Genomic DNA, 21,794 nt, shown 5'->3' on the forward strand with positions numbered 1-21,794 from the left:
GCGTATTAATGATATATTTAAACTGGCTTCCGTTTAGATTTTATTTCACTTGGAGCCTTTTGTTTCAGTTGCAACACTTGTGTTATATTTCTGGCAGTACTTTTATGGTAACTTTAACTTTTATTTCAACACTGTAACAAAGTGTGGAATTGCCTGTGAGCAGTCTGTTTCTCTGTTTGACCCTACACCTGTCTTTTGTCCAGCTTTCACCTTCTCAGTTACCCAGGTTTTTGCAGTTGTTTGCCTTATTTGCAGCTTACCATTCAGTGATTATCCCTACAAAGGAACCTCTGTCAGGTTTTCTTCCTTTGCCTATGGGTGAATTGTATTCTAGTGTTTTGGTTTAGTATTTTCCCCTGATAACCGGAAACCTGGGAATTTCTTAGATTGCATAAGTCAATCTCAGCTTTTGTCTTGTGTGTGGAGACGTTAATGTTACTCATGGCTCTTGCTCTGTTTAGAGATGCAAAGTATATTGTTCTATAAGGTCTCCATTCTTCTTTTGGTAGCATCCACTGTGGTATGTTAGCATATCTCTGACTTAGAACTGTGCTTGCTCTCTGAGATGCAAGCTGGGAATTTTAGCCTCATCTCTACATTTTACGATTTTATGAAATACTTGCTCTTGTTCTTCAGTAAAATTGCTTCGCTATTAATTTAAAAAGAAAAAAAAGAAGACATTTTCCACTCTCTTGTCTTTCTTTTTCAAGTAATTCAGCAGAGAGGTTGAACAAAGTAATTTCAGGTAGAGCTGGAAATAGAATCTGTCTCTCAGCTCACTGGAATGTTCTACCTCCTTGGATGAGTTGGCTAAATCCACTGGCTTAGGTAGTTTGTTTATAGTCACCATTGTAAACACTGTAAATGGGTCTTGGTTCACAAGTGCAGCCCAAGAATTCTAATAATTAGTTTTATATTGCTTCTAGTGTCTTAGCTCACTAGGGAAGTATATATTTGGGTTCCTATTAGAGACAGCTTAGGATAAAGGACGACATTTCAGCTGAATGCCTTCTATAAAGCACTGTCTTAGGTTTACTTGTGTTTTCTTCTCCCCTGTCTTTAAGGGAAAGAAAACTACCAGAAACCAAACAATCCTTGGCTTTTAAATTAGGTTTTGTAGTCAGCTGTCAAGGCAGTCATGACGCACACAAAACCCCATGTGTTCTGTTTTTTGTCATTAATCTCTCATTTTGTCCTGCACTTGCACAGTTATAAAATTTGGAAGATTGAAAGGTGTAAATACTGGCAATTTTGCCAGTATATATTGGGTTCAGTTTCTTCTGCTGTAAACTGTCAGTGCCAGCCTTTACTAAGAGAATATGAGCCCAGCAATTCAGATCTTATATTCCTTCTGGTACACAGCTCAAAAAAAAAAAACCCGCAAACCGAACCCAAAAAACCCATCTCTGGATCTTGTTCCTTTGCTCACCACTGCAAAAGTCAGGCCTAGTTTAGCCTGTTTAGCTGTAAGTAATTTCTTTTCAGACAGCACAGTCTACCATCTATATATTCATTCTGTTTTATCTGGGAGGTTTGTGGATGTGAGGTTATGGGCACACTGTGAACCTGTGACCTGTGGCCACAGTTGAGCGTCTCCATATTGCTTGTTTGCTTGGACCTGGGATGGCTGCATGTGGATCTGGCTGCATGTCTATCTACAAAACTTCAGTGTGTGATAGGCATCTCCAGAGTGAGTGGAAGCAGCCAACCTGCTTTTGCATCTTTGCTGGCTCTCGAGGTGAGACAGATGCGTTTTTCTGTGTGAGGCAATACAGGAGCTGCAGTACTGAACCGATTTGAAGTGTCTGTTGCCTGATGCTCTAATTCACAGCCTATGTAAATTGTTCAAAGGTGATGAGGATTTACATTTGAGTTGCTACAGTAGTTTAAGTTCTCACATTGCCCACATGTACTCACAAAATCAATTATATATAAATGATGTGTTGTAACTGAGTCTGAATAGAGAAAACATTCTTGAAATGATATGAAACCACAAGTTTCTTTGAATCTTTTCAAACAGCCAGGGCAGGAAGAATGTCTGTCCTTAACTCAAGAAAAAATTGATTTCATGGTTCTGGTGTGAATCAAGATTCCTTAAGGAAAAAACATTCTACTTCAGTGTTTGTGATGTCAGCAGAAATGGTATGGTGTGAACAATTAGTAGAATGGGTAACACTATGCTGATGGATATTCCACACATTGCATCTTGCTGAAAGCTCCATATGGTTATGAAACATCCTTGAAAAATCTTATGGTAAGCTGTGTCTCTGGCTAGAAGAGGGCTCTGCGGAATTTAAAAGGTCATTCAAGAGGAAAATTCTTTAAAACAAACAATCCCTAAACCTTTGTTGCTGAGCATAGAAACCCTGGGGAGTCTCTGTTGCTACACAGGAATGTAGCTGAGATACAGTGCTGTGAAGTTTCAGATCTGTATTCTTTACTGTCTTTTGTCACGTGGAATTTGGAGAAATGGCCATGTTGTGCTCTAGACACAAAAACAGGGCTTTGAAAAGAACATGCAGCTTCATCTGGTGGGACCATGTAGAATCTTCTCACAGGATTAAGGAAATAGAGTTTGTTTTGAAAAAGAGATGTTTAAAATACTCCTGTTTGCCATTTACTTTTGGGCTTTAACTGTGTTGCTCTTGTTTTGAAGCTTATCTTTGCAATCAAGAGTGTTATCACTAACGTTGCAGGTGCTTGGGCTTATAAAAGATATGTTGAAAAACTTGGGAAGAAACTGAAGTGGAATCCCATAGTGGTAGGTGCTGAAGGAGACAGTCTTTCTTATTATTATTCAGATCTGTTCATGTCTTGAAAAAATGGTCAAAATACAGCAATCTGGCAGTAATTTGACTGCATTTAAACTCCTACTGCTGCTACTGCAAGTGGGTCTGTATTAAAGGAATGACAACTGAAGGGGAGTATCTAGGCAAGAAAACACGTCTTCACTCTTTCCAAATCTGAATACATCTTCTCTTTTTACATGTGGCAGAGGTCCTAAAGTAAAGGGGAAGTTGTTAAAAAAAAAAAGAGAAAACTTAATGTAAGCCACTTTCTTCTCAAGTTTTGCAGGAAACAAAAATTGTTAGTCACACTGGCACTTAGCTCCGTGGCTTGTGTGACTGTTAACGAGTCTAGCAGAGCATCTAGGCAAGAAAGAGGATAAGGATATGATTTTCCTGGCATTTTTGTCTCCTCAAGTGGATCATCTTAAATATTGACATCATCCTCAGCAGTTAATGTTTTAAAATTTACTATAGAAAATGCTGTAATTCCAGGAATGACACCATACTAGTGGAGTTTCATTGATCTGTAAGCAAGGTGATGACCACAACCTTAAATTTGTGTGTTCTAGAGGAGTCGTTTTTTTCAGCTCTTCCTTTTGATTTCTGTCTTAGAGCAACTCAAAGAAGGTAATCTTTGGTTTTGCATCTTCTACAATTTTTCTTTTGGTCAGCAGAATTTTAAAGGAGGGAGGAGAGGATCACTTCAATTGTGCTTTAGCACATATGCCCTAAGTTATGTATGTATTATTTATTTTTGTCTTCTGGAGATCGCCTTTCATGTTACAGAAAGTACTGGCCTGTTTTGGGAACTGTGACATCCAAATTCATGTACTAAGGTGTCTAAAGGGAAGATAGGCTTATCCTCAGGGCAAAGGCAGCTCCTGAAGGGCAGTAGAGTTGAACAGGAAAATGATCATTTCACTTGGAGCTGGAGCTTTCTTTTCTTTTTCTCATGTTTTTCAAATTCTCAGCTCCTCCTGACAAAAAAAATCTACTGAAGACTTTCTCTTGAACTTATGTTGCCTTCTTTTTTTCCTTTCTGTCACTCATCTTGCTTCTATGCCTCTCTATCTCTTCCATTAGAGTCAAGTGTAATGGAAAAACAGTGTTTATCTAGGCTGGGAGTGTAGAGGTAATTGACCTGCTGGTGAGTTGACCCTGGAGATAAAAGTTCCATTCAGTCAGGTGAAGCACCCTGAAGACAGGTTTTACTGGTTTAGGCATACCACCAGGAAGTACTGCTCTTCAGTATTAGCTGTTTGGTCAGCTCTTGTCTACTGCAAAGAATGTAATTGCTGGAGACAGTCAAAGGCAGTGTCAAAAACCTTTGCATTACTCTTCATTGTGAGATGTGGATACATCTCTCATGTTTGCATCTGCCAACAGCTGCATTTATCTGTGGTCCTAGTGTTCTCTTTTTGTGTGTGTGTGTCATCATAGAGGTAAGATTTGTTGGTGGCCTCTACATAGCAAGTGAAACATGCAGGTCATTTGTTGTTCAGCTCTTAAATCAGCTATGTATATGATATATTGGCTTGTTATGTGGATATTGAGAATTTAGAAAAACTGTTGTGTTTTTTAAATGTATGCACAGGGCACAGTTGACTGTTAGCAATTAAACTCTGCTTTTAACCAGAATAATTGTTGGTCGCCTTTTCTCTTGCTCTTGGCAACCATCAAATACCTGACAAATTCTGTCTCTCCTGGTGATGCAGCTGCTTTTTCTTTTCTTTTCTCCCTGCTCTGCTTGCTTTCCCACTGAGTTTACTGGTAGATCTGAATTTGACTCCAGCACAGAATCATGAGCTGTCTGAATTTTCAGTACAAGGAGTTTTTGACTCAGCCTATTATATCACTGTTTTTGTGCAGTGCATTTCTTCAAATTGATGTACAAGGACAGTGTGTACTTAGCTGCTGTTTTACTTGCTTTGGTATAGATTTTTTTTCTTACTTTTTCTCTTAAGCGTTATTACTGTTGCTAGCAGGATTTCCCAAAATAATAATTCAAGGAAAAATTCTCAATGGTTCTTTCCCATTTGAAATATATAATGTAAATATTTACCAGTAGTCTTGAATATGAATAAGTAAGAATGTTTTCTGCCAGTGGACTGCAAAAATGGTAGTAATTTCCTAGCAGGGGGATCTGTTTCACTCATACCTCTGTGTAACGATTCTCTAGCAAGAACATGTACGTCTGGCAGTAGAATGAGATCCTGGTAAGTATTTGCAAATGATGCTGCAAAATTTCCTGTATTGTCTTATCTGAAATTTCTTTATATTGTACTGAAAGTATTGTAATTATAGTTACAAGAAGTAAAGAGCTAGAGTGTGATGTGCTGTGGTAAGTATAAGGGAACAAAAAAGTTGTTTCCTGTTGTTTCCTGGCAGCGTACAAGTCCTTTGTAGCAAATACGGTAGCATTTATTTGGGGGTGGGGGAAAGAAGGAAAAAGAGTGCTTAGGGATTGACTTCAAAGCTACATAGGTGACCTTAATTTGGGAACTGCATATCTTTTGAGGGCTTGACTTTTTTCCATTGGTACTAACCTTATTTATTTATTTATTTATTTATTCATGTATTTTTACTGAGAGTGAAGCATTTCTAGATAAAACTTAATGTTTAATTTTTCTCTTTAAAGGACTAATTCTTATTATTGTAATTGAAAAATTAAAATGTTTCCACTTTCCCCCCTTTTGTCACGTTTATATATGTTTTCAGATATGATTTTGGACCAGCAGGTGGGTTCTGGGCAGCTCAGCGAGGATGTTCGTCACAGAGTGCACGAGGCATTACTGAAACAGCATCACCATCAGAACCAGAAGAAGCTGAGTAACAGGATCCCAATTGTGAGATCCTTTGCTGATATTGGAAAGAAGCAATCTGAGCCTCATTCCATGGATAAAAATGGTAATGCGTTGCTTTAGTTTGTGTTTTGGACTTCCGGTAATATCTACCTGTTGAGCATTGCATGTGCTTTGTACCCAAAGCTTGAACTTGGCATGATTCTGCTCTGAAAAGCTACTGTGTGAAAGTGGTACCTGTTACATGAGGGTTGTTACTCTAATGCATTCAGTAACACAGCTGTTTAAAATAGAAATTCAGGTATCCTGCACAATTCAGGGCTGTGCAGAGATATTAAAGGGATCTAGCTCAGGTGTTGGAAGCAGGTAGCTGTGTTGGTGTGCCATTCTGTCCTGGATAATTGGCATGGCACATTACTTGTGGTGCAGCAGAGCTCAAGGGCACTTGTGGTGCTTTAGTAACTCTGTGATCCTTCAGATTGAGCTTGAGTATCTTTGCTCAGTGTTGCGCTACACTGGGGACATGTTCCATTAGTGCCAGAAATGGGATGTGATTTTTTTTTTTTACTTCTGTTGACTATCTGGGCCTATTTAGTTAAAATGGAATGGATTGTTGGAATAGTTTCTGTGGCAGTGTGTGCATTAGCCTAGTGTTCAGCTGGTGCTTCAGATTTCATAGTTGAGTTTGAGGGGTTGGAAAATGAGAAGAACATTTTCAAGATGACAGTTTTGGTGAGATGCTGCAAGAATTCTTCCTTATTCTTCCAGAAAACCGCTTTTTGAAAAATCAAGTTCATGGACATGAGAGAGCACATTTGTGGAGTTGTTCCGCAGTAAAATATTGGCTTAACCTTTTTATTTCTTGCTTTCACAGAAGCCTTTATAAGCTGTACTGTTGCTATAGGTTAATCATAATGAAAAATCATTTCTTATTGCCTCTTCCTTATTTACATAAACATGGGCCTGCGTTATGAAAATTTCAGCCAAATTTTGCAAGTATTTACAATTAATTCACTGGAATTACACATTGCAGTGTTACTGAGCCTCTGTATCTAGTATCATCACAATACCCACAACACTTTTGTCTGAAAACCATTGGACTATAGTGACTTTTATTCCAGAAATCACCTTAGCTATACCGAAATCTCAGTCCCTTCTGCTGTCTTTTTGGTTTAGGGCCCTACTGAGCTCCCCTGTTATCTTGGGAAGTGGGGAGTGAGGAAGGAACCATAGCAGAGGAAAGGTGCTGGGTGCAAGAGTCAGCTGTGTGGTGTCAGGTGTAGGGTGGAAGGGAAAAGAGTAGTGCAGCTGATGTGTTGGTATGAAGGTTAACCTTGGTTTCAAGGAAGGACCATTTGTTACAATCATTGCCACATGAAGTTTGAACAGGTACTTAGGAATCTAGCTGCTTCTCAGGGGAAGACTTTCAGACCTAAAAGGCAACATATAATTTCACCTGAAGATGATGTTAAATAGAAACGTATTGATTATGCCAAAATATAATTTTAAGAGTAAAGAAAAATACTATTTATTAGAACAGATTGTCCAGAGAAGTTGTGAATGCCCCATCCCTGGATGTGTTCAAGGCCAGGTTGGATGGAGTTTTGAGCAAGCTGGTCTAGTGGAAGGTGTCCCTGCCAATGGCAGGGGGTTAGAACTAGATGACCTTTAAAGGGTCCTTTTCAACCCAAACCATTTTATGATTTATTAAGATGTGTGTGATCATGTATATTGATGCACAAGGGTAAAAGTGAGTAAGATGAACATCCATCCTTTTAAAGGCAACTTTCCTGTTGATTTGTGCGATTCTTGCTAATGAATGATGACTTTAAACAAATATTCAGGAGAAATTTAAAGTTAGTGCTATAATATTCCTATTTCTCAATTTGCACAGGATGCAAGATGGAAACCTGCATTCCATAAGCTTTTTGCACTAGATCTTATATAACAAATAAGCAGCAGATCTCCTTAAAAAGACCCCTTAGGGCAAGCTGTGAAAGTATCATAAGCTCATTTTTTTATGACTGTTAGTGGAGCTGATGCAGCAATTCTCTCCAGAAACATTTCCTTTTAGCATAAGTTTCTTCAGGGAACCTTTAAATCTTGTATCTGATTCCCCCCAGAGTAGATTCTGGACAACAGCTAAGTCCATATTAAGCACACTAATTTTATATATTCAGTGGTTAAATTATTCTGTAGGTAAGGAGGCACATGCCTACTGGTTTTCATTTGTCTGTGCTTATTCTGCAAGATGAAAAATTGCTGAATTCTAGTTCACATGCATATGTAGAGATACCTCAGAGCACTCAAACCCCAGGATAGAAGAATCACTTGGTCACTTTCACTATGTTAGTTTAAATTAAATGCATCATAAACAATACAAATCTAAATAATTTTAGGAAAATTTATATAAAAGTGAATCAGCATTTTATCTAAAATACAGTGAAGAGTTCCAAACCCAGTCTTTTCGGACACAGATGTTTTTTAATCAGTTTTAATTTTTTAATTTTAAAATTGCGCTTCTGCTTGCATCCTTTAAGTGCTAATGCATATATGGCAATCTTCTGCATGGGCCTCTTCAAGACAGATGATGGCCCTGTAATAAAGCAAAGAAGGGTTGGTTTATTTTAAGCTTCTCTCTTGCCATTCATTACCCTGTTACATTAAAATTCTGATTCTTACTTTATTGCCTGAATTGTACTAAAATTAGCATTAGCTTTAGAAGAGGAATATTCAGTCTAAATTTTTGTTCTTAAAAGGAATCGCAATTTTTTCTCTTCAGGACATGGGATGGAGTATTGCCTCACTAAACCAGGGTAAAGGGTTGGGGAAAGAGATGGATCAGGAGAGCTGCTTAATTTCAGGCACACTGAGTGCTACCTCTTCTGGCATACTCTAAGCTCTTTCTTTACCCTGAGTAACTTGCCGTAGTACATGTTGTATAAATTATGCATGAATCTATGCTGAAATGCTCAGTTGTCAGGAACTCTGCTGTCCATAGAAGCTTGACCAGAGGTAGCTGAGAGGTTTCTGATCATCTTCTCCCATTGGTTCATGACCCAAATGCTAGAGTTCAGCTACAGTGTTACGCTCACTGCAGCTATATATTTCTCTTTAGATTGCTATGGAATGCCTGTACAAGCCTCTTGTAATAATACAAATAAGATTTGTTAAAATATAACTTTGAATCAGGTGATTCCCTGGGGGCCCCAGATTCCTATAGCCCCAGAAGGAGTCAGGATAAAGGAGGAGTTTGCTTTGGTAGATGAGGATTGGGTTAGGAATCAGTTAAGCAATCTGGACATCTATAAATCGATGGGTCCGGATGGAATACACCCACGGGTGCTGAGGGAGCTGGTGGAGGTCATTGCTAGGCCACTCTCCATCATCTTTGGTAAGTCGTGGGAAACAGGAAAGGTGCCTGAGGATTGGAGGATGGCAAATGTCACGTCAGTCTATAAGAAGGAGGACCCGGGTAATTATAGACTGGTCAGCCTTACCTCCATCCCTGGAAAGGTGATGGAACAACTTATTCTTGACACCATCTCTGGACTTATCAAGGATGAGGGGGTCACTAAGAGTAGCTAACATGGTTTTACCAAGGGGAAGTCATGTTTGACCAACCTTATAGCCTTCTGTGAGGAAGTAACTAGGTGGATGGATGATGGTAGAGCAGTAGATGTGGTTTTTCTTGATTTCAGTAAGGCATTTGATACTGTCTCCCACAGCATCCTCATAGATAAGCTAAGGAAGTGTGGGCTTGGTGATCAGGTAGTGAGGTGGATCAAGAACTGGTTGAAAGGAAGAAGGCAGAGAGCTGTGGTCAATGGGGCAGAATCTAGCTGGAGGTCTGTGACTAGTGGAGTCCCTCAGGGGTCAGTGCTGGGACCAGTGCTGTTTAATATTTTCATCAGTGACCTGGATGAGGGAACTGAGTGTATCCTCAGCAAGTTCGCTGATGACACTAACCTGGGAGGAGTGGCTGACACACCAGAAGGCTGTGTTGCCATTCAGCGAGACCTGGACAGGCTGGAGAGTTGGGCGGGGAGAAACTTGATGAAATTCAACAAGGACAAGTGTAGAGTCCTGCATCTGGGGAGGAACAACCCCATGTACCAGTACAGGTTGGGGGTTGACCTGCTGGAAAGTAGTGAAGGGGAAAGGGACCTGGGGGTCCTGGTGGATGGGAGGATGACCATGAGCCAGCGATGTGCCCTTGTGGCCAAGAAGGCCAATGACATCCTAGGGTGCATTAGAAAGGGTGTGGTCAGTAGGTCAAGAGAGGTTCTCCTCCCCCTCTACTCTGCCTTGGTGAGGCCGCATCTGGAATATTGGGTCCAGTTCTGGGCCCCTCAGTTCAAGAAGGACAGGGAATTGCTTGAAAGACTCCAGCGCAGAGCCACAAAGATGATTAAGGGAGTGGAACATCTCCCTTATGAGGAGAGGCTGAGGGAGCTGGATCTCTTTAGCTTGGAGAGGAGGAGACTGAGGGGTGATCTCATCAATGTTTACAAATATGTAAAGGGTGAGTGTCAGGATGATGGAGCTAGGCTTTTCTCAGTGATGTCCAGTGATAGGACAAGGGGTAATGGGTGTAAACTGGAGCGTAAGAGGTTCCATGTGAACATCAGGAAAAACTTCTTTACTGTGAGAGTGACAGGGCACTGGAACAGGTTGCCCAGGGGGGTTGTGGAGTCTCCTACATTGGAGATATTCAAGGCTCGGCTGGACAAGTTCCTGTGTGATGTACTCTAGGTTACCCTGCTCTTGCAGGGGGATTGGACTAGATGATCTTTTGAGGTCCCTTCCAACCCTTGGGATTCTGTGATTCTGTGAAAGTGAAAGAAAAATCAGCTAAATATGCATAAAAGAAATCAAAGCAAAGGAATATAAACACATTATATTGTCAAGAGTGTGCCGAGACTCACATCTTTGTTACCTAAGGACAAACTGGTGAAATGCAATCAAGGCATAATTTTAGTCTGCTTACTCCATTTGTGCACAAACATTATGTAGAATGTATGAATGTAAAATGTTCCACATATTGTGAACAGTGGCAATATTGTTCTCTCATTTTAATATAAAAAAATGCAGTAAAATAATAAAATATTGTATTGCTTTTATTTTCTGGATGAGAAGCTTAATACCTAGAAGACTGCAGAAAGAAAACCAGATCATCTCAGGTACTACTGATGAGCTTACAGTTCAGTTCACCCCTATCAGAGATCAGAGTTTTCAGAAATGGCAAATGCCAGGAGCTTTAGATGGGCCACTTGTTTGTCCCCGTTGAAATTAGGCAGGGGAACTTGGACATTATTTCTGGAACTGAGTTGGGTTAAATTTGGGTTTAGTGTACAGAGTTTAACTGATAACCATCCATAGCAGTCTGCAGTGTGTACAATAGGTGGTTCAGAGCCAAAAGTCTTTGCCATCTGTTTTGTTATGGTACAGCTCAAAACCCCTTCTTTGTCCGAGTTCTGGATATGGTAGCTAATCAATGTATCAATCTTCAGATATTCAGGAGCAAAGTCTGAAAAAAACCACATAAACTTAGATGCAATATATGGCTGTGCTGCTGACAGACCGCTGTGGTATCTGCTGGAAGATAGTTGTACATATGTTCTCCCTCCATCTTTTCTTTGTTTAAGAGTCTGTCAGACCATCTAATTAATTTGCTTTGTACTTAGTAGTATTATCTTTTGTTTACAATGGCTTTTCTTCACATCCTCTGCAGGGCTAAGATGTCAGGGTGCTATGGATTTACCATGCATTTTTAATGCTGCCATGCTGTGTTTAACTTTCACTTTTCATTAAGCATCAAAACTGTGAGAATTAAAAGCCTGCTTTTGATGTTCCAGTAAAAACCGACAGTCAAATTTGGCATAAAAGCAGCAAAAATTATTATTTTTTTAAGTCTAATTTGACACCAAATACCCAAAATAGAGGGTGACAAGTAATTTTAGCATAAATACTGTAAAAAGCAGGTAAAATATGAATATTTGTCATTACTAAACTCTGAAAAGTTTGGTTTGTAAAGCAGTTTGAGATCAATAGGTTTTTTACTCTGAAACCTGAGAGCTGTGTCTGTAAATTCTTACAACATGGTCTAAAAAGCCAAAGACAATTGCAAATTGCAACTTTCTGTTGTTGGAAGAGTGCTAAAATGGTTTCATAAGCCTTTCCCCTTTTACAAGTGTGCGTGGCATCAACAAGTAGCTGATTCGGTGAAAATGTAGTTAGAAAAAGAAGTTTTCATCATGTAAATATTTTAGTTTTTTGATTGGCTGTTTCACTTTTAGTGTAGGCTTCAGAGTATGTGTGTATGTATATATATGTAAGGAATTCTAACAGACCTTTTACTAATTAAAATCGAAGAGGAAGGAACTAGGGGAGAGGAGCATGACAGGATAAGTGACTTGTAAATTGTATGTCCATGAACCTTGCTGAAGTGTTCTTTATCTATAACATGAGCGTGTGCCTGTTTTCTGTTCCATACATATGCCGTTTATAGCTGTTTTTTCTCCTTTGGTGTCAAAGCAGACACATTATTAGTATAAAAATTACATTATGCCACACATGATGTCTGATTTTGAGAAATTCTGAAATTCCAAGGTTTATTGATATGCCAAAGAGCTTGAAGAAAGCAATGACATATTAAATTTGTGATCTTCAGAGTTAACACCATGAGCTGCAGGGGCAGTTCATTTAGAGATGTTCTTTTTCAAGCCTTTTTCCAATTGTTTCAGTTAGCATGATGGGCTGGTCTGGGCTTCTTCGTTGTTTTATGGCAGTATGAGTGCACACGGAGGTGTTTAAGACTAAGCTTGGGTGGCTAATTTAGGACAGTATGCATTAGTATCTCAATAAATCTATATTACCGGTTATGTGATGGTGTTTGTTACTTTCCTCAGTTTTCTGATCTCTAGTAAAATACAGTTCAAGCATTTATGCCACAACTCAGAGCTAGGTTACAGCATGTAAAACTCTGATGTCAGGAGTACCATGTGGAGAAAGATGGACATTACTTGGAGCCATATGAAAAGGGTAGGGAGGCATTGCTAGGTTCGTGACAGTTTTCCTTTGTTTTGGGAATAAGTCACAACAAATGTTATATATATACCCAAGTTTTATGTCAATATTGGATCTGGATCAGGTGGATTGCTTGAAGGGATTTCGTTGAAGACAAGGCAAACTCAAAGATAGTTAATTCTAGCTTAAGTTGGCTAATGATCTATTTCTTCTTTTATATTCTTCTCAAATGTATATGTTAATCAACTTGTCTTATCCACAGGTTTTGTTACTAAAATATATAACTTGTATTTACAAACATTTTCATCGGATATTAATTATTTCTTTCTCCGCATTTCCTTGAACATATGATAAAAGGTGTACGTATAAACCAGTATCATTCATCTTTGTATTTCTTTGTTTTGCTGCCTTTTATTGTGTCTGTCTCTAACGGGCTCATCTCTGTATCTCCTTCATCTCCTATCCTTTGGGTTCCATAAACTCCCTGAAGGTTCAGAGGTAGTATAAATACCTATTCTTGCCTGGGCTTCAGATTATTGCAAATGTTACACCCATGTCTTCATCTCAGTTTCTTGAGCATGCAACTTCTTGCTCTAGTGATAAATAGTGAAAAAAAACCTCAGGCCTTTGTCAGCAGCTGTGGCACACTTAAGAGAAGCTTGTGTGGAACGATGGGTTTGGGGGAAAAAAAAAGCCATTTCTTTGTAAATACATTTTCTTACATCAATTTGTAAAACTTGTAAAATCTCGTAAATTATGTATCATTAGTAAGCACCAAATCTGCTTGTGGTTGCACAGGTGCAATGGAACTGACATGGTTCTTTATTGATTTAAAATGTTATGCATTAAGGTCTAAAAGTACATATACAATTCAGCCTGTGAGGATTGTATCACTGTTCTGTTGTATTAGAATTTTACCATCTACTTAGGAAAACTTACTTTTTTTAGTCCTTGGTTTTTGATCTGGAGAGTGTGTCCATTTAGATTTGGAAAATTGGTGAGTAGTTGCAGTGAATAGCCTGAAGATTGTAATAGCTGACTTGCAAATAAGATTTTTTTTTTCTAAATGGAAAGGAATCCGTATGGTCTGAAAAATAAGCAACTTATTTTCTGATTCAGTTTCCTTTGAGTGTCAGTTGCATCCAGTTTGTTCCTGTTAACCTTGATTTGTATCTGAATGAATTGTTCTTGTTTTCTGTCATTGACATTCTAGATGCCTCTTGGGTTTTGATTAATAAATACAGTAGACATAGTAGAGTGTCTTGAGCTTTAAGGTTCAGGGAGCTAATAGTATGTTGCCTGTGACACATTTACTGGGATTAATTTTCTGGTTTGTTTTTTTTTGTTTTTTTGTTTTTTTGTTTTTTTTTTTTTTTTTTTTTTTTGTTTTTTTTTTTTTTTTTTTTTTTCAGCTGGACTGGTAGTCTCAAAATGTGGTATCTATCATCAAATGCAAACTTCTATTAGTGTAACAAATATTAACCTTATTTTGATGGATTGCAATTTTTAAGTGGCTTGGCTTTGCAGGATATAATATTTTTATGTGAATTCTTGCTCTAGTCAAAGCTCTGGTGATTCCTCATTATCTGAAAAAAAAAAGTGCAAAACCCAACACTTTTTTATGTATACCAGTTGAAAATATGATTTTAAAAACTGTTCTGATACTGGCCTTTTAATACATATATAAGCTTTAGCACCCATTTTAGTGTGGTTTTCTTTTAGGTATTAAGTTCCTTTGTATAGTGGCTGAATATTTCAATGGTACCATGTTGTTCTTTTGTTTGACTGATAACTTTCAAAAGTCTGAGTGGCTCTTTGATGGATTCTCAAAGAATGCAGCTCTTCAGATGCTTTATCTAGAAGGACTGCAGGATAAATCAAGGCTTTTAAACTTTAGATTTATAAGGACTCAAAGTACTACATTGCACTCTTAAATACTGTATTTACCCCATACAATGCGTAAATAAATTTTGCTCGATAGAGATGGAATAGAACTAGCAAGGACAGGGCATGGAAGAGCTGAATAAGTGGCAAGGCTGTTGTTGCTCTTATTTACTCTTAGAGTTTGATGGTTTATGCCTTCACCACTCTTACCAGTTTAAACCCCATATTGCTGACTCAAAGAAGTAATAAACAATTGTGTTTTTTTCAGAGTGGATATTTCAAGCCTAGCTAGGGTTTGGTGGTGGGTTTTTTTTCATTTGTTTAATAATTTTTTTTTGCACATAGTGCTTTGAAAGCTACCGTATCATAAAGGTTAAATTTGGAGAAAACATGGATTCAGTGTACCTGTATTCCAGACACAGTTTGATGCCGTGGTGACTGCTGAAATTTTGGTGGAAATCAGAGAAGAAACATTTTTTGTTGTTTGATTTGGTTAGTAGGTTGGTTTGTCGTAGTCTAGATATGATATGATAGCTCTCCTCTTCATTCACATAGCTCTTGAATTGATTGTTGCTCCATGGGACCATCATGGTGCCAAAAACTGTGTCCTTAATTCAGAGAAAAAAAAAAAAAGATTCCTGAAATTAAAAGGGGCTTGAAGATAAAGCACATCTATAATTGCCAACATCCTTTAGCAAACTGAGTGTTTTTAATGACTTTGGAAAACCAGTCTAGCATGGTGGTGCCAGTGTTCACTAGGTTGTCATCAGTGTGATTCTGGTCCTAACCCACTGGAAATTATTCATGTGCTTCACAGTATTCACCCCAAAGACACCTCCTTTAAGTCAGTATGAAATCATACATAAAATTAAATTAATTTATGAATTTTTGTGACTTCATTAATCAAAAGTAGAGGAAGCTACTAAATATAAAACCAACCGTGTAGCATTGCAGTCCTGCTGCTAGGGAGATGATCACCAGAGCACTGCATCTACCTACTATGTAGTGCAAAATATACAGACATTTAGTAAACTACATGTGTATAGGAGCAAAACTGCCTCAAAAACCCAGTACTTTTAGTCTTACTTTTATGTTGAAGGGCCATGCAGAGACCAAGTTCCAGGTTCACTTTTTACTGACTTTATTGTTGCACAAGAAACACATTCCCACAGTTTAAGATGCTCTTTAAAAAACTTGTCTCCATGTCTGTCATGTGAAAAGCAAAATTACCTGTCTTCTCTACCATGTATTTTGTTTGATATTCAATACAGTAAAACCCCCAAACTTCTTGTTCCAAGATTCAGAAAGCTGTCTTAAGATGCAGAGATATTTAAACGTCTCTTACTGCCTCAAGGTAAAACTCATGTTCTTTCAGATTACTCCAGCATATGGGTAAATCAAAGTTTGAGGTCTTCTGTTGGCACAGAATAAGAACATATGCTATTCTTATAAATTTCACATACTTACTGGTTGTGGCTTTTATTTCCTACCATGTATATTTTTACATGTTTTTCTCCTAAAAGAAAAGTGGACACAATGTTTAAAAGCTAGCCTTTGGACTGTTATGCTAATTGCTTAGAGGCTTTTGACACCTCCAATTATGATGTTAAAGTTTCAGTATTTATAACAGGTGGTCCATGCTCTGACTCCTTTGTTGGTCAATATTTTTATCTCCCTGGCAGATATCCCTGCTCTCATTTTCTTGAGTTTTTGGTTCCAGAAAAAAGAAGTATAAATGTAAATCCCTAATTAGCAACAGAAAGATAATGAACTACTATTTCTGGTGCTTTCCTGTAATGTCTGTATAATATAGTATGTACATTAGTATGAGTAATTATTACAAGTATTTCTCTTTATATAGATCCTAAAATATACATGAGTGTGTAAAAGGAAGAAATTAAGAGTTAAGAAGGACTAATATTACTACATTTAAAGTTTTCTGGGAGTAAGATAAGGGAGAAATTTTCCCTGAGCATTTTAAGGCTTCTCTTTAAGAATAGTGGATTTTTTTTTTTTTAATATTATTTAAATCTTTAGAGTGGCACAGAAATAAAATTTATGTGTTAATTATTTTTAATAGTTATACAGGATGATTTCTGTAAAAGTAATCCTAAGTCTGCTAAATAAACAATACAGAAAAAATTATAGTGTGAATTAGTGTGTGGAGATACATAGTGTAAAGGTGATGTGATATAACTCAGTGATAGAACTCAGTGTTTTCCTTTAAGTTCCAATTAAAAGTCAAATTGAATGACCGTTTATAAGCATCTTGCATATTTCATAATTTCTAGCTTCAGCTTCAGATTTGCAAAAGTTGTGTCTTGTGCCATTAAGGAATTAAGTCTTTTAATGTGAACTCCTTTAAGTTACATTAATATGGTGCTTTCTGAAATCAGTCCTTTGTTCTTGTCATATGTAAATTCTAATCCTGACTTATTTTTGTCTACTTGGTTAGTTTAACATGCTTGTCATGTCTGCTTTTTTTACCATTCTCTGTTTATTTCACTGTAGTGCTGAACAAAAGCCATAATTTCTATTCCTGCTTTGATCTGTCTTTGTCCTGAATCAGAAATTGGACTGTTTGCATTTTTAAGATTGATGCATTTAAAAAATAAGATTCCTAACAATACGTCTGAAAACATTTTCTTCCTGTACTTCTTAATCACAGTGAAATATCTCCAGCTATGCTACCAAGACACAGCACAAGAGTCTGAAAACTGTTTTGTGTTATGGGAGATTTGCATAGGGGAAAATGAGATGTTAATTTTCATGAAAACCCACCTTTTCCTTGAGCAAGTGTTACAACTGGGAATTCATGACCAGCTTAGACAAGGATACTGTAATGCTCAGCTGTGACAGAAGCTGGATACTTAAGTAATTTGGCAGTGACTGAGATCCTCTTGCAAGTCTCCTGTCCTGTTCAGACTGGATCCAGTGAAGTGCTCTGTTTCCTGTTTGTGGCTGAAGACATGCTTGGACTGCAAGCATGTGTTTACAGTGGTGTAAAGGGACACACCATGGCTTTTTGAATTGCCCAGACAACATGCCTAGCTGTGTACTTTCTGACTGTCTTTATCTTCAAGTATCGTGAACATATGGTCTTAGTTACTGTGCAAGTTTAGGTTGATTTTCACCAGAACCAATGTTTTCACATCATCATTTCTCAGTCATATGAGAGACTTTATTTGCTATGGAAACAAATATATGCTGGGCACGAGATGCTGACTCTGGGCCAGTTGGACTCTGTAGTTATTCCTGGGTATGTGTTAGGGCAGTAAGAGATAGTTGGCTCACATATTTAGTACCTTTTCCTGTACTTTGTTGTGGTGTTCAGAGCTGTGCATGGCTCCTGCCATGCCAAGGAGGAAGGAGGAGTGCAGGCAAGCAGGGAATGGCCCACCTGCGGGATTTGTGTGCCCTTAGTGTTTGGATGGTGGCCTGTAGCTGTGGACAGGGACAATGTTGGCAGGAAATGAAAGTATACTTTGTGTGACATATACTTGTTGCTTAATCCTGTTTTTCTTCTTGAGCTTTTGCTGGGAGAATTTATTGATCAAAAGGCTTTACCGTTTGCTTACAAGATTGAGACATGTTTAACCACTTCTCATCTTGAGATATTTTTAAAACTTCTACAAAATACTAAAGCCTCACTGGAATTTTTTGAAATTGTATTTCCTGAAACATTTGGTTTACACATGACAATAATCACATTGTTTAATGCTGAGTTTTTAAATCATCTTTTTTATGCCCATTTTTATGCTGGGTTTTATAGCTGTTGTTATAAACAGGGCATTATCATACACGAGTGAATTTATGAAAATTAATAATCCTGTTTTATTCAGTGAGGAGTATTCTTGTAGACAGATATTACCGAAAATTGGCAGCTCCTGAAATTGCTAAGAAACCCATGTGAATAGCAGGACTTTCATCAAATGTAGTATCTTAAAAATCATGACCTTTAATTGGCATAAAAAGCTTGTCTGCCAATATATTAAAGGGTATCTTTTACATTTTTAAAATGACATTCTCCCATTTCTAACTGCACATGATGAATATTCTGTATTTTGAGAATGTGCTGTTCTCAATAAGTATTTAATTAAAATGCCATGTTTGGATGCTTCATATACATATGATACGAAATGTATGTAGGCCTTTAACAACTATTTCATTGGATGTTGCTTTATTTATAGAAGTAATTGTTAGTAGTCTGTAATAATGGTACTTCTTTTAGCAGGTCAGATTGTTTCCCCACAGTCTGCTCCAGCCTGTATTGAAAACAAAAATGATGTGAGCAGAGAAAACAGCACTGTTGACTTTAGCAAGGTGAGTGTTCACTGACAGTGAAAGGAGCTTTCTGACTACCAAATAGATCTTTTAAATTAAATCACATGAATCCATGTGAATCAGCAAAAGCTATGAAGTGCAAATTTTACTTCAGCATTAGTTTTGTGTGCACGGCAACACAGTTGTATACAACAAAAAAGAATTTTTCATTTTCTTGATAAATTACTGGTAACAGGAAATCACAGTTTATAAGTGTGGATAAATTTATTGCATGACAATATTATAGGTGTGCAATTTGTAGGGGGAATTTTTACAAATTAGCGGAATTACCTAAGTAGGAAAGTAATTCGGAATTCTTTTAATTCAGATTTACCTCTCAAATTTTTACTTTTTTAGAAGTAATGCATGAATGCAAACTATGCTTTTTATAACCTGAACTCGTGGATTCCAGATGTCTCAAACAGAATGTGTTTCTGTAAACCTATAACTTAATTCTTCTGGCAAGCCAAGATATTTCAGTACGCTTCACAAAAGATGTTAACTGTGCAGTAGTGGAGATTGCAATGACAGTTCAGTGTTAGATAGCAAGAAAAGCAAACAGCTTCTCAGCTTTAATGTAGAGGAGAATCCTAATTTGTTTAAGAAGTCTCTATGTACCTAAAACAAACTGTCACATTAGATACAAATGACAGACCTGATAGGGATAGATGACTTCATCTGACACATTAATACAACAAAGGTTGAGAAAGTGAAGAAAGGTGATTTAAACCAAAATTCTGAAGAACAGCACTTTGAGTCTGTTGAATCTTAATGTTAGTGCAACTGCGCTAAAAGTAGAGTTATGTGATTGCTCCATCTGGTGCCAGACTTATTTCCTAGCAGCAGTAGCTATTTGCACCATTCGAATTCTTGACTGAACATGCCAGACTAGGAATGGTATATGGCTAAAATAAAGATGAGAAACAGATCTTTTTGTCAAAGACAGAAGAAAGGAAACTGGCTGGGGATGTATTATGGACCACATTTCTACAGAGGTAGCAAGGAGATCTATAAACAGCAACAGGTTGTTAAAAATTTTATGCTAATACCTTAAAATTATTTAAAACTAATATTATAATGCTTTAAAAAGTCAAGTATGATTTTGTTTTCCCGATGTTTATATTTAAAGTTTTAAACAAAGCTAATTGTTTTGGTAAGATTTTGAATATCAAGATACAAAATTTTGTAAAGGATATAAATAAAGCTGTCTGTTCAAAATTAAGCTGTGTGGAGGTGAGGCTCATAACAACCCAAAGGGAACAACATGACTTTCAGTAGTGCTTTTCTTGCACGTTTCCCCAGTTGCTTTCAGTGTTGTGGGATCAAAATCCAAGTCTTGTTATCTTGCTGCATGATGTTTGTATCAAGCAAGATTGGAAGATGCATCCTTGATCCTTCACTCACTATTTTAGTAGTACTGCAGCTTTTCTGACCAAAAGAACTCTTCCTATTTAAACTGGCCTGACAAGAGATCAACATGTAATTTTTTTACTAGCTTTGGCACTATTGGATACCCACAAAAATGTGAAGAATATGAAAGGAACAACTTTTGTTTGCAGGAATGAAATAACAGTAAAGGATTGTAATCTAAATATCTTTTTTTACTGCCTTCAAATAGATCCATTTATCCTTTTCAAGATGCGTTAAGTACAATTTCCCCTTGAAATGTGCTATTGCAATAACTCCCAATGGTTATAATTGGAATTATATGCATAGATTGGGAGGAAAGTAGAGCAGTACACTAATTTTCTCTTGAGTATTGTGATTTCTTGCTCTAATTTTGTTCCACATATTAATTTCATTTATCTTCTACAAAAAAGCACCTTTGACTACCTCACATATTCTCTCCTTGTTAATCTGTCTCCCTTGGGCTACTTCAAATATTCCAAATTTTGGAGTGGATTCAAAAAGCTGACTTAATCTGAATACAGCACTGAGACTGTGTTGATTATATTGGCATCTATTTATGAATAATGTAAGCCATGGCACTAAATGCTGTCTTGAATGTTACTTCAGCAGCACAGAGAGGGAGACGTAGTTTCTGGTGTTTGAACTTGTAAATGGGTCACTCCTCTTCCTCTTGGGACACCACAAGGACTTTGTATTTTGGGGGTGATAAGGAGGTGATCTGTCACAGCACACACTTGATCCTGTGTCTGAGGAAGGTGGGGATGGCAGTTTAACAACTGCATTTGGCTGATCTCTGCTTCTTATGCCAGAGGCTGAAGGGAACCCTACTTGTCCTTAAATACAAAATGTATGAAGAGTCCATAGTCGTATCCCTTCTCATGGCAACATTCCTATGCTCCACATGGAAACATTATTTCTGAATTAAACCCTGATCCCATACTGACAGTTTGCTCTTTCAGACACCATGTGAAATAATTGACTTGCTTTGAATACTGGTCGCCCTTGCTTATAAATGAATCTGGTTAATATGTGTCATGGCTTTCCTAAGAAGTGATTTTGCGTATTTTCTGGTTGTCTGCATGTCACTTTATGTTTGGTTCTGGGGAAGGCCTCCACCACCATTTTCAGTCCTTGAGTTGCCCTGAAGTGGAATGACCTCCACATCAGTTATTTAGTTCCATGTTTATTTGGAGCTTACTGGGACTATTTAGTGCCAGGTCATGAAATGTGGCTCAGGCTAGGGTGCAGATGAAGATCCACATGACGTCTCTACAGCTTAAGACTGCTTGTGATAAGAGATGTATAATGGATAAGTTAGATGAAGCCTTTGAAAGATGCAGATTCTGCCTTTGCCCTAAATTCACTTGAGGGCCACCTCTGCTCTTGTTGTGTAGTGGAAGTAACACCTGGGATTCAGGTGTATTTGCCCAGTTTGACGCTACTCTGCCAGCTACTTTCCTTTTAACTGGGGCTCCCTTTACTACCTGGAAGATTGTGGAATCTCGAGATGATAAATAGTACAGGAAACATAACTGGAAATACTTTCTGGTAGACAGGA

The 21,794-nt window shown here is 37.7% G+C and overlaps 1 protein-coding gene across 2 annotated transcripts in view; it reads left to right on the forward strand.

Annotated features, from left to right (window-relative positions):
* The window catches only part of SLC4A10 (solute carrier family 4 member 10), a gene marked incomplete at both ends in the record, with an annotated part of 157,760 nt that overhangs the window by 95,590 nt on the left and 40,376 nt on the right, over positions 1-21,794 (forward strand). For both annotated transcript variants that reach the window (XM_080620348.1, XM_080620347.1), the window contains 2 exons: positions 5,508-5,696; positions 18,735-18,826. In XM_080620348.1, coding sequence (XP_080476474.1) covers positions 5,508-5,696; positions 18,735-18,826 — 281 coding nt within the window. The remainder of the gene's footprint in view (positions 1-5,507; positions 5,697-18,734; positions 18,827-21,794) is intronic.

This window comes from Psittacula echo (genome assembly GCF_963264785.1).
Source record: "Psittacula echo genome assembly, chromosome: 6".
Classification (NCBI taxonomy): Eukaryota; Metazoa; Chordata; class Aves; order Psittaciformes; family Psittacidae; genus Psittacula; species Psittacula echo.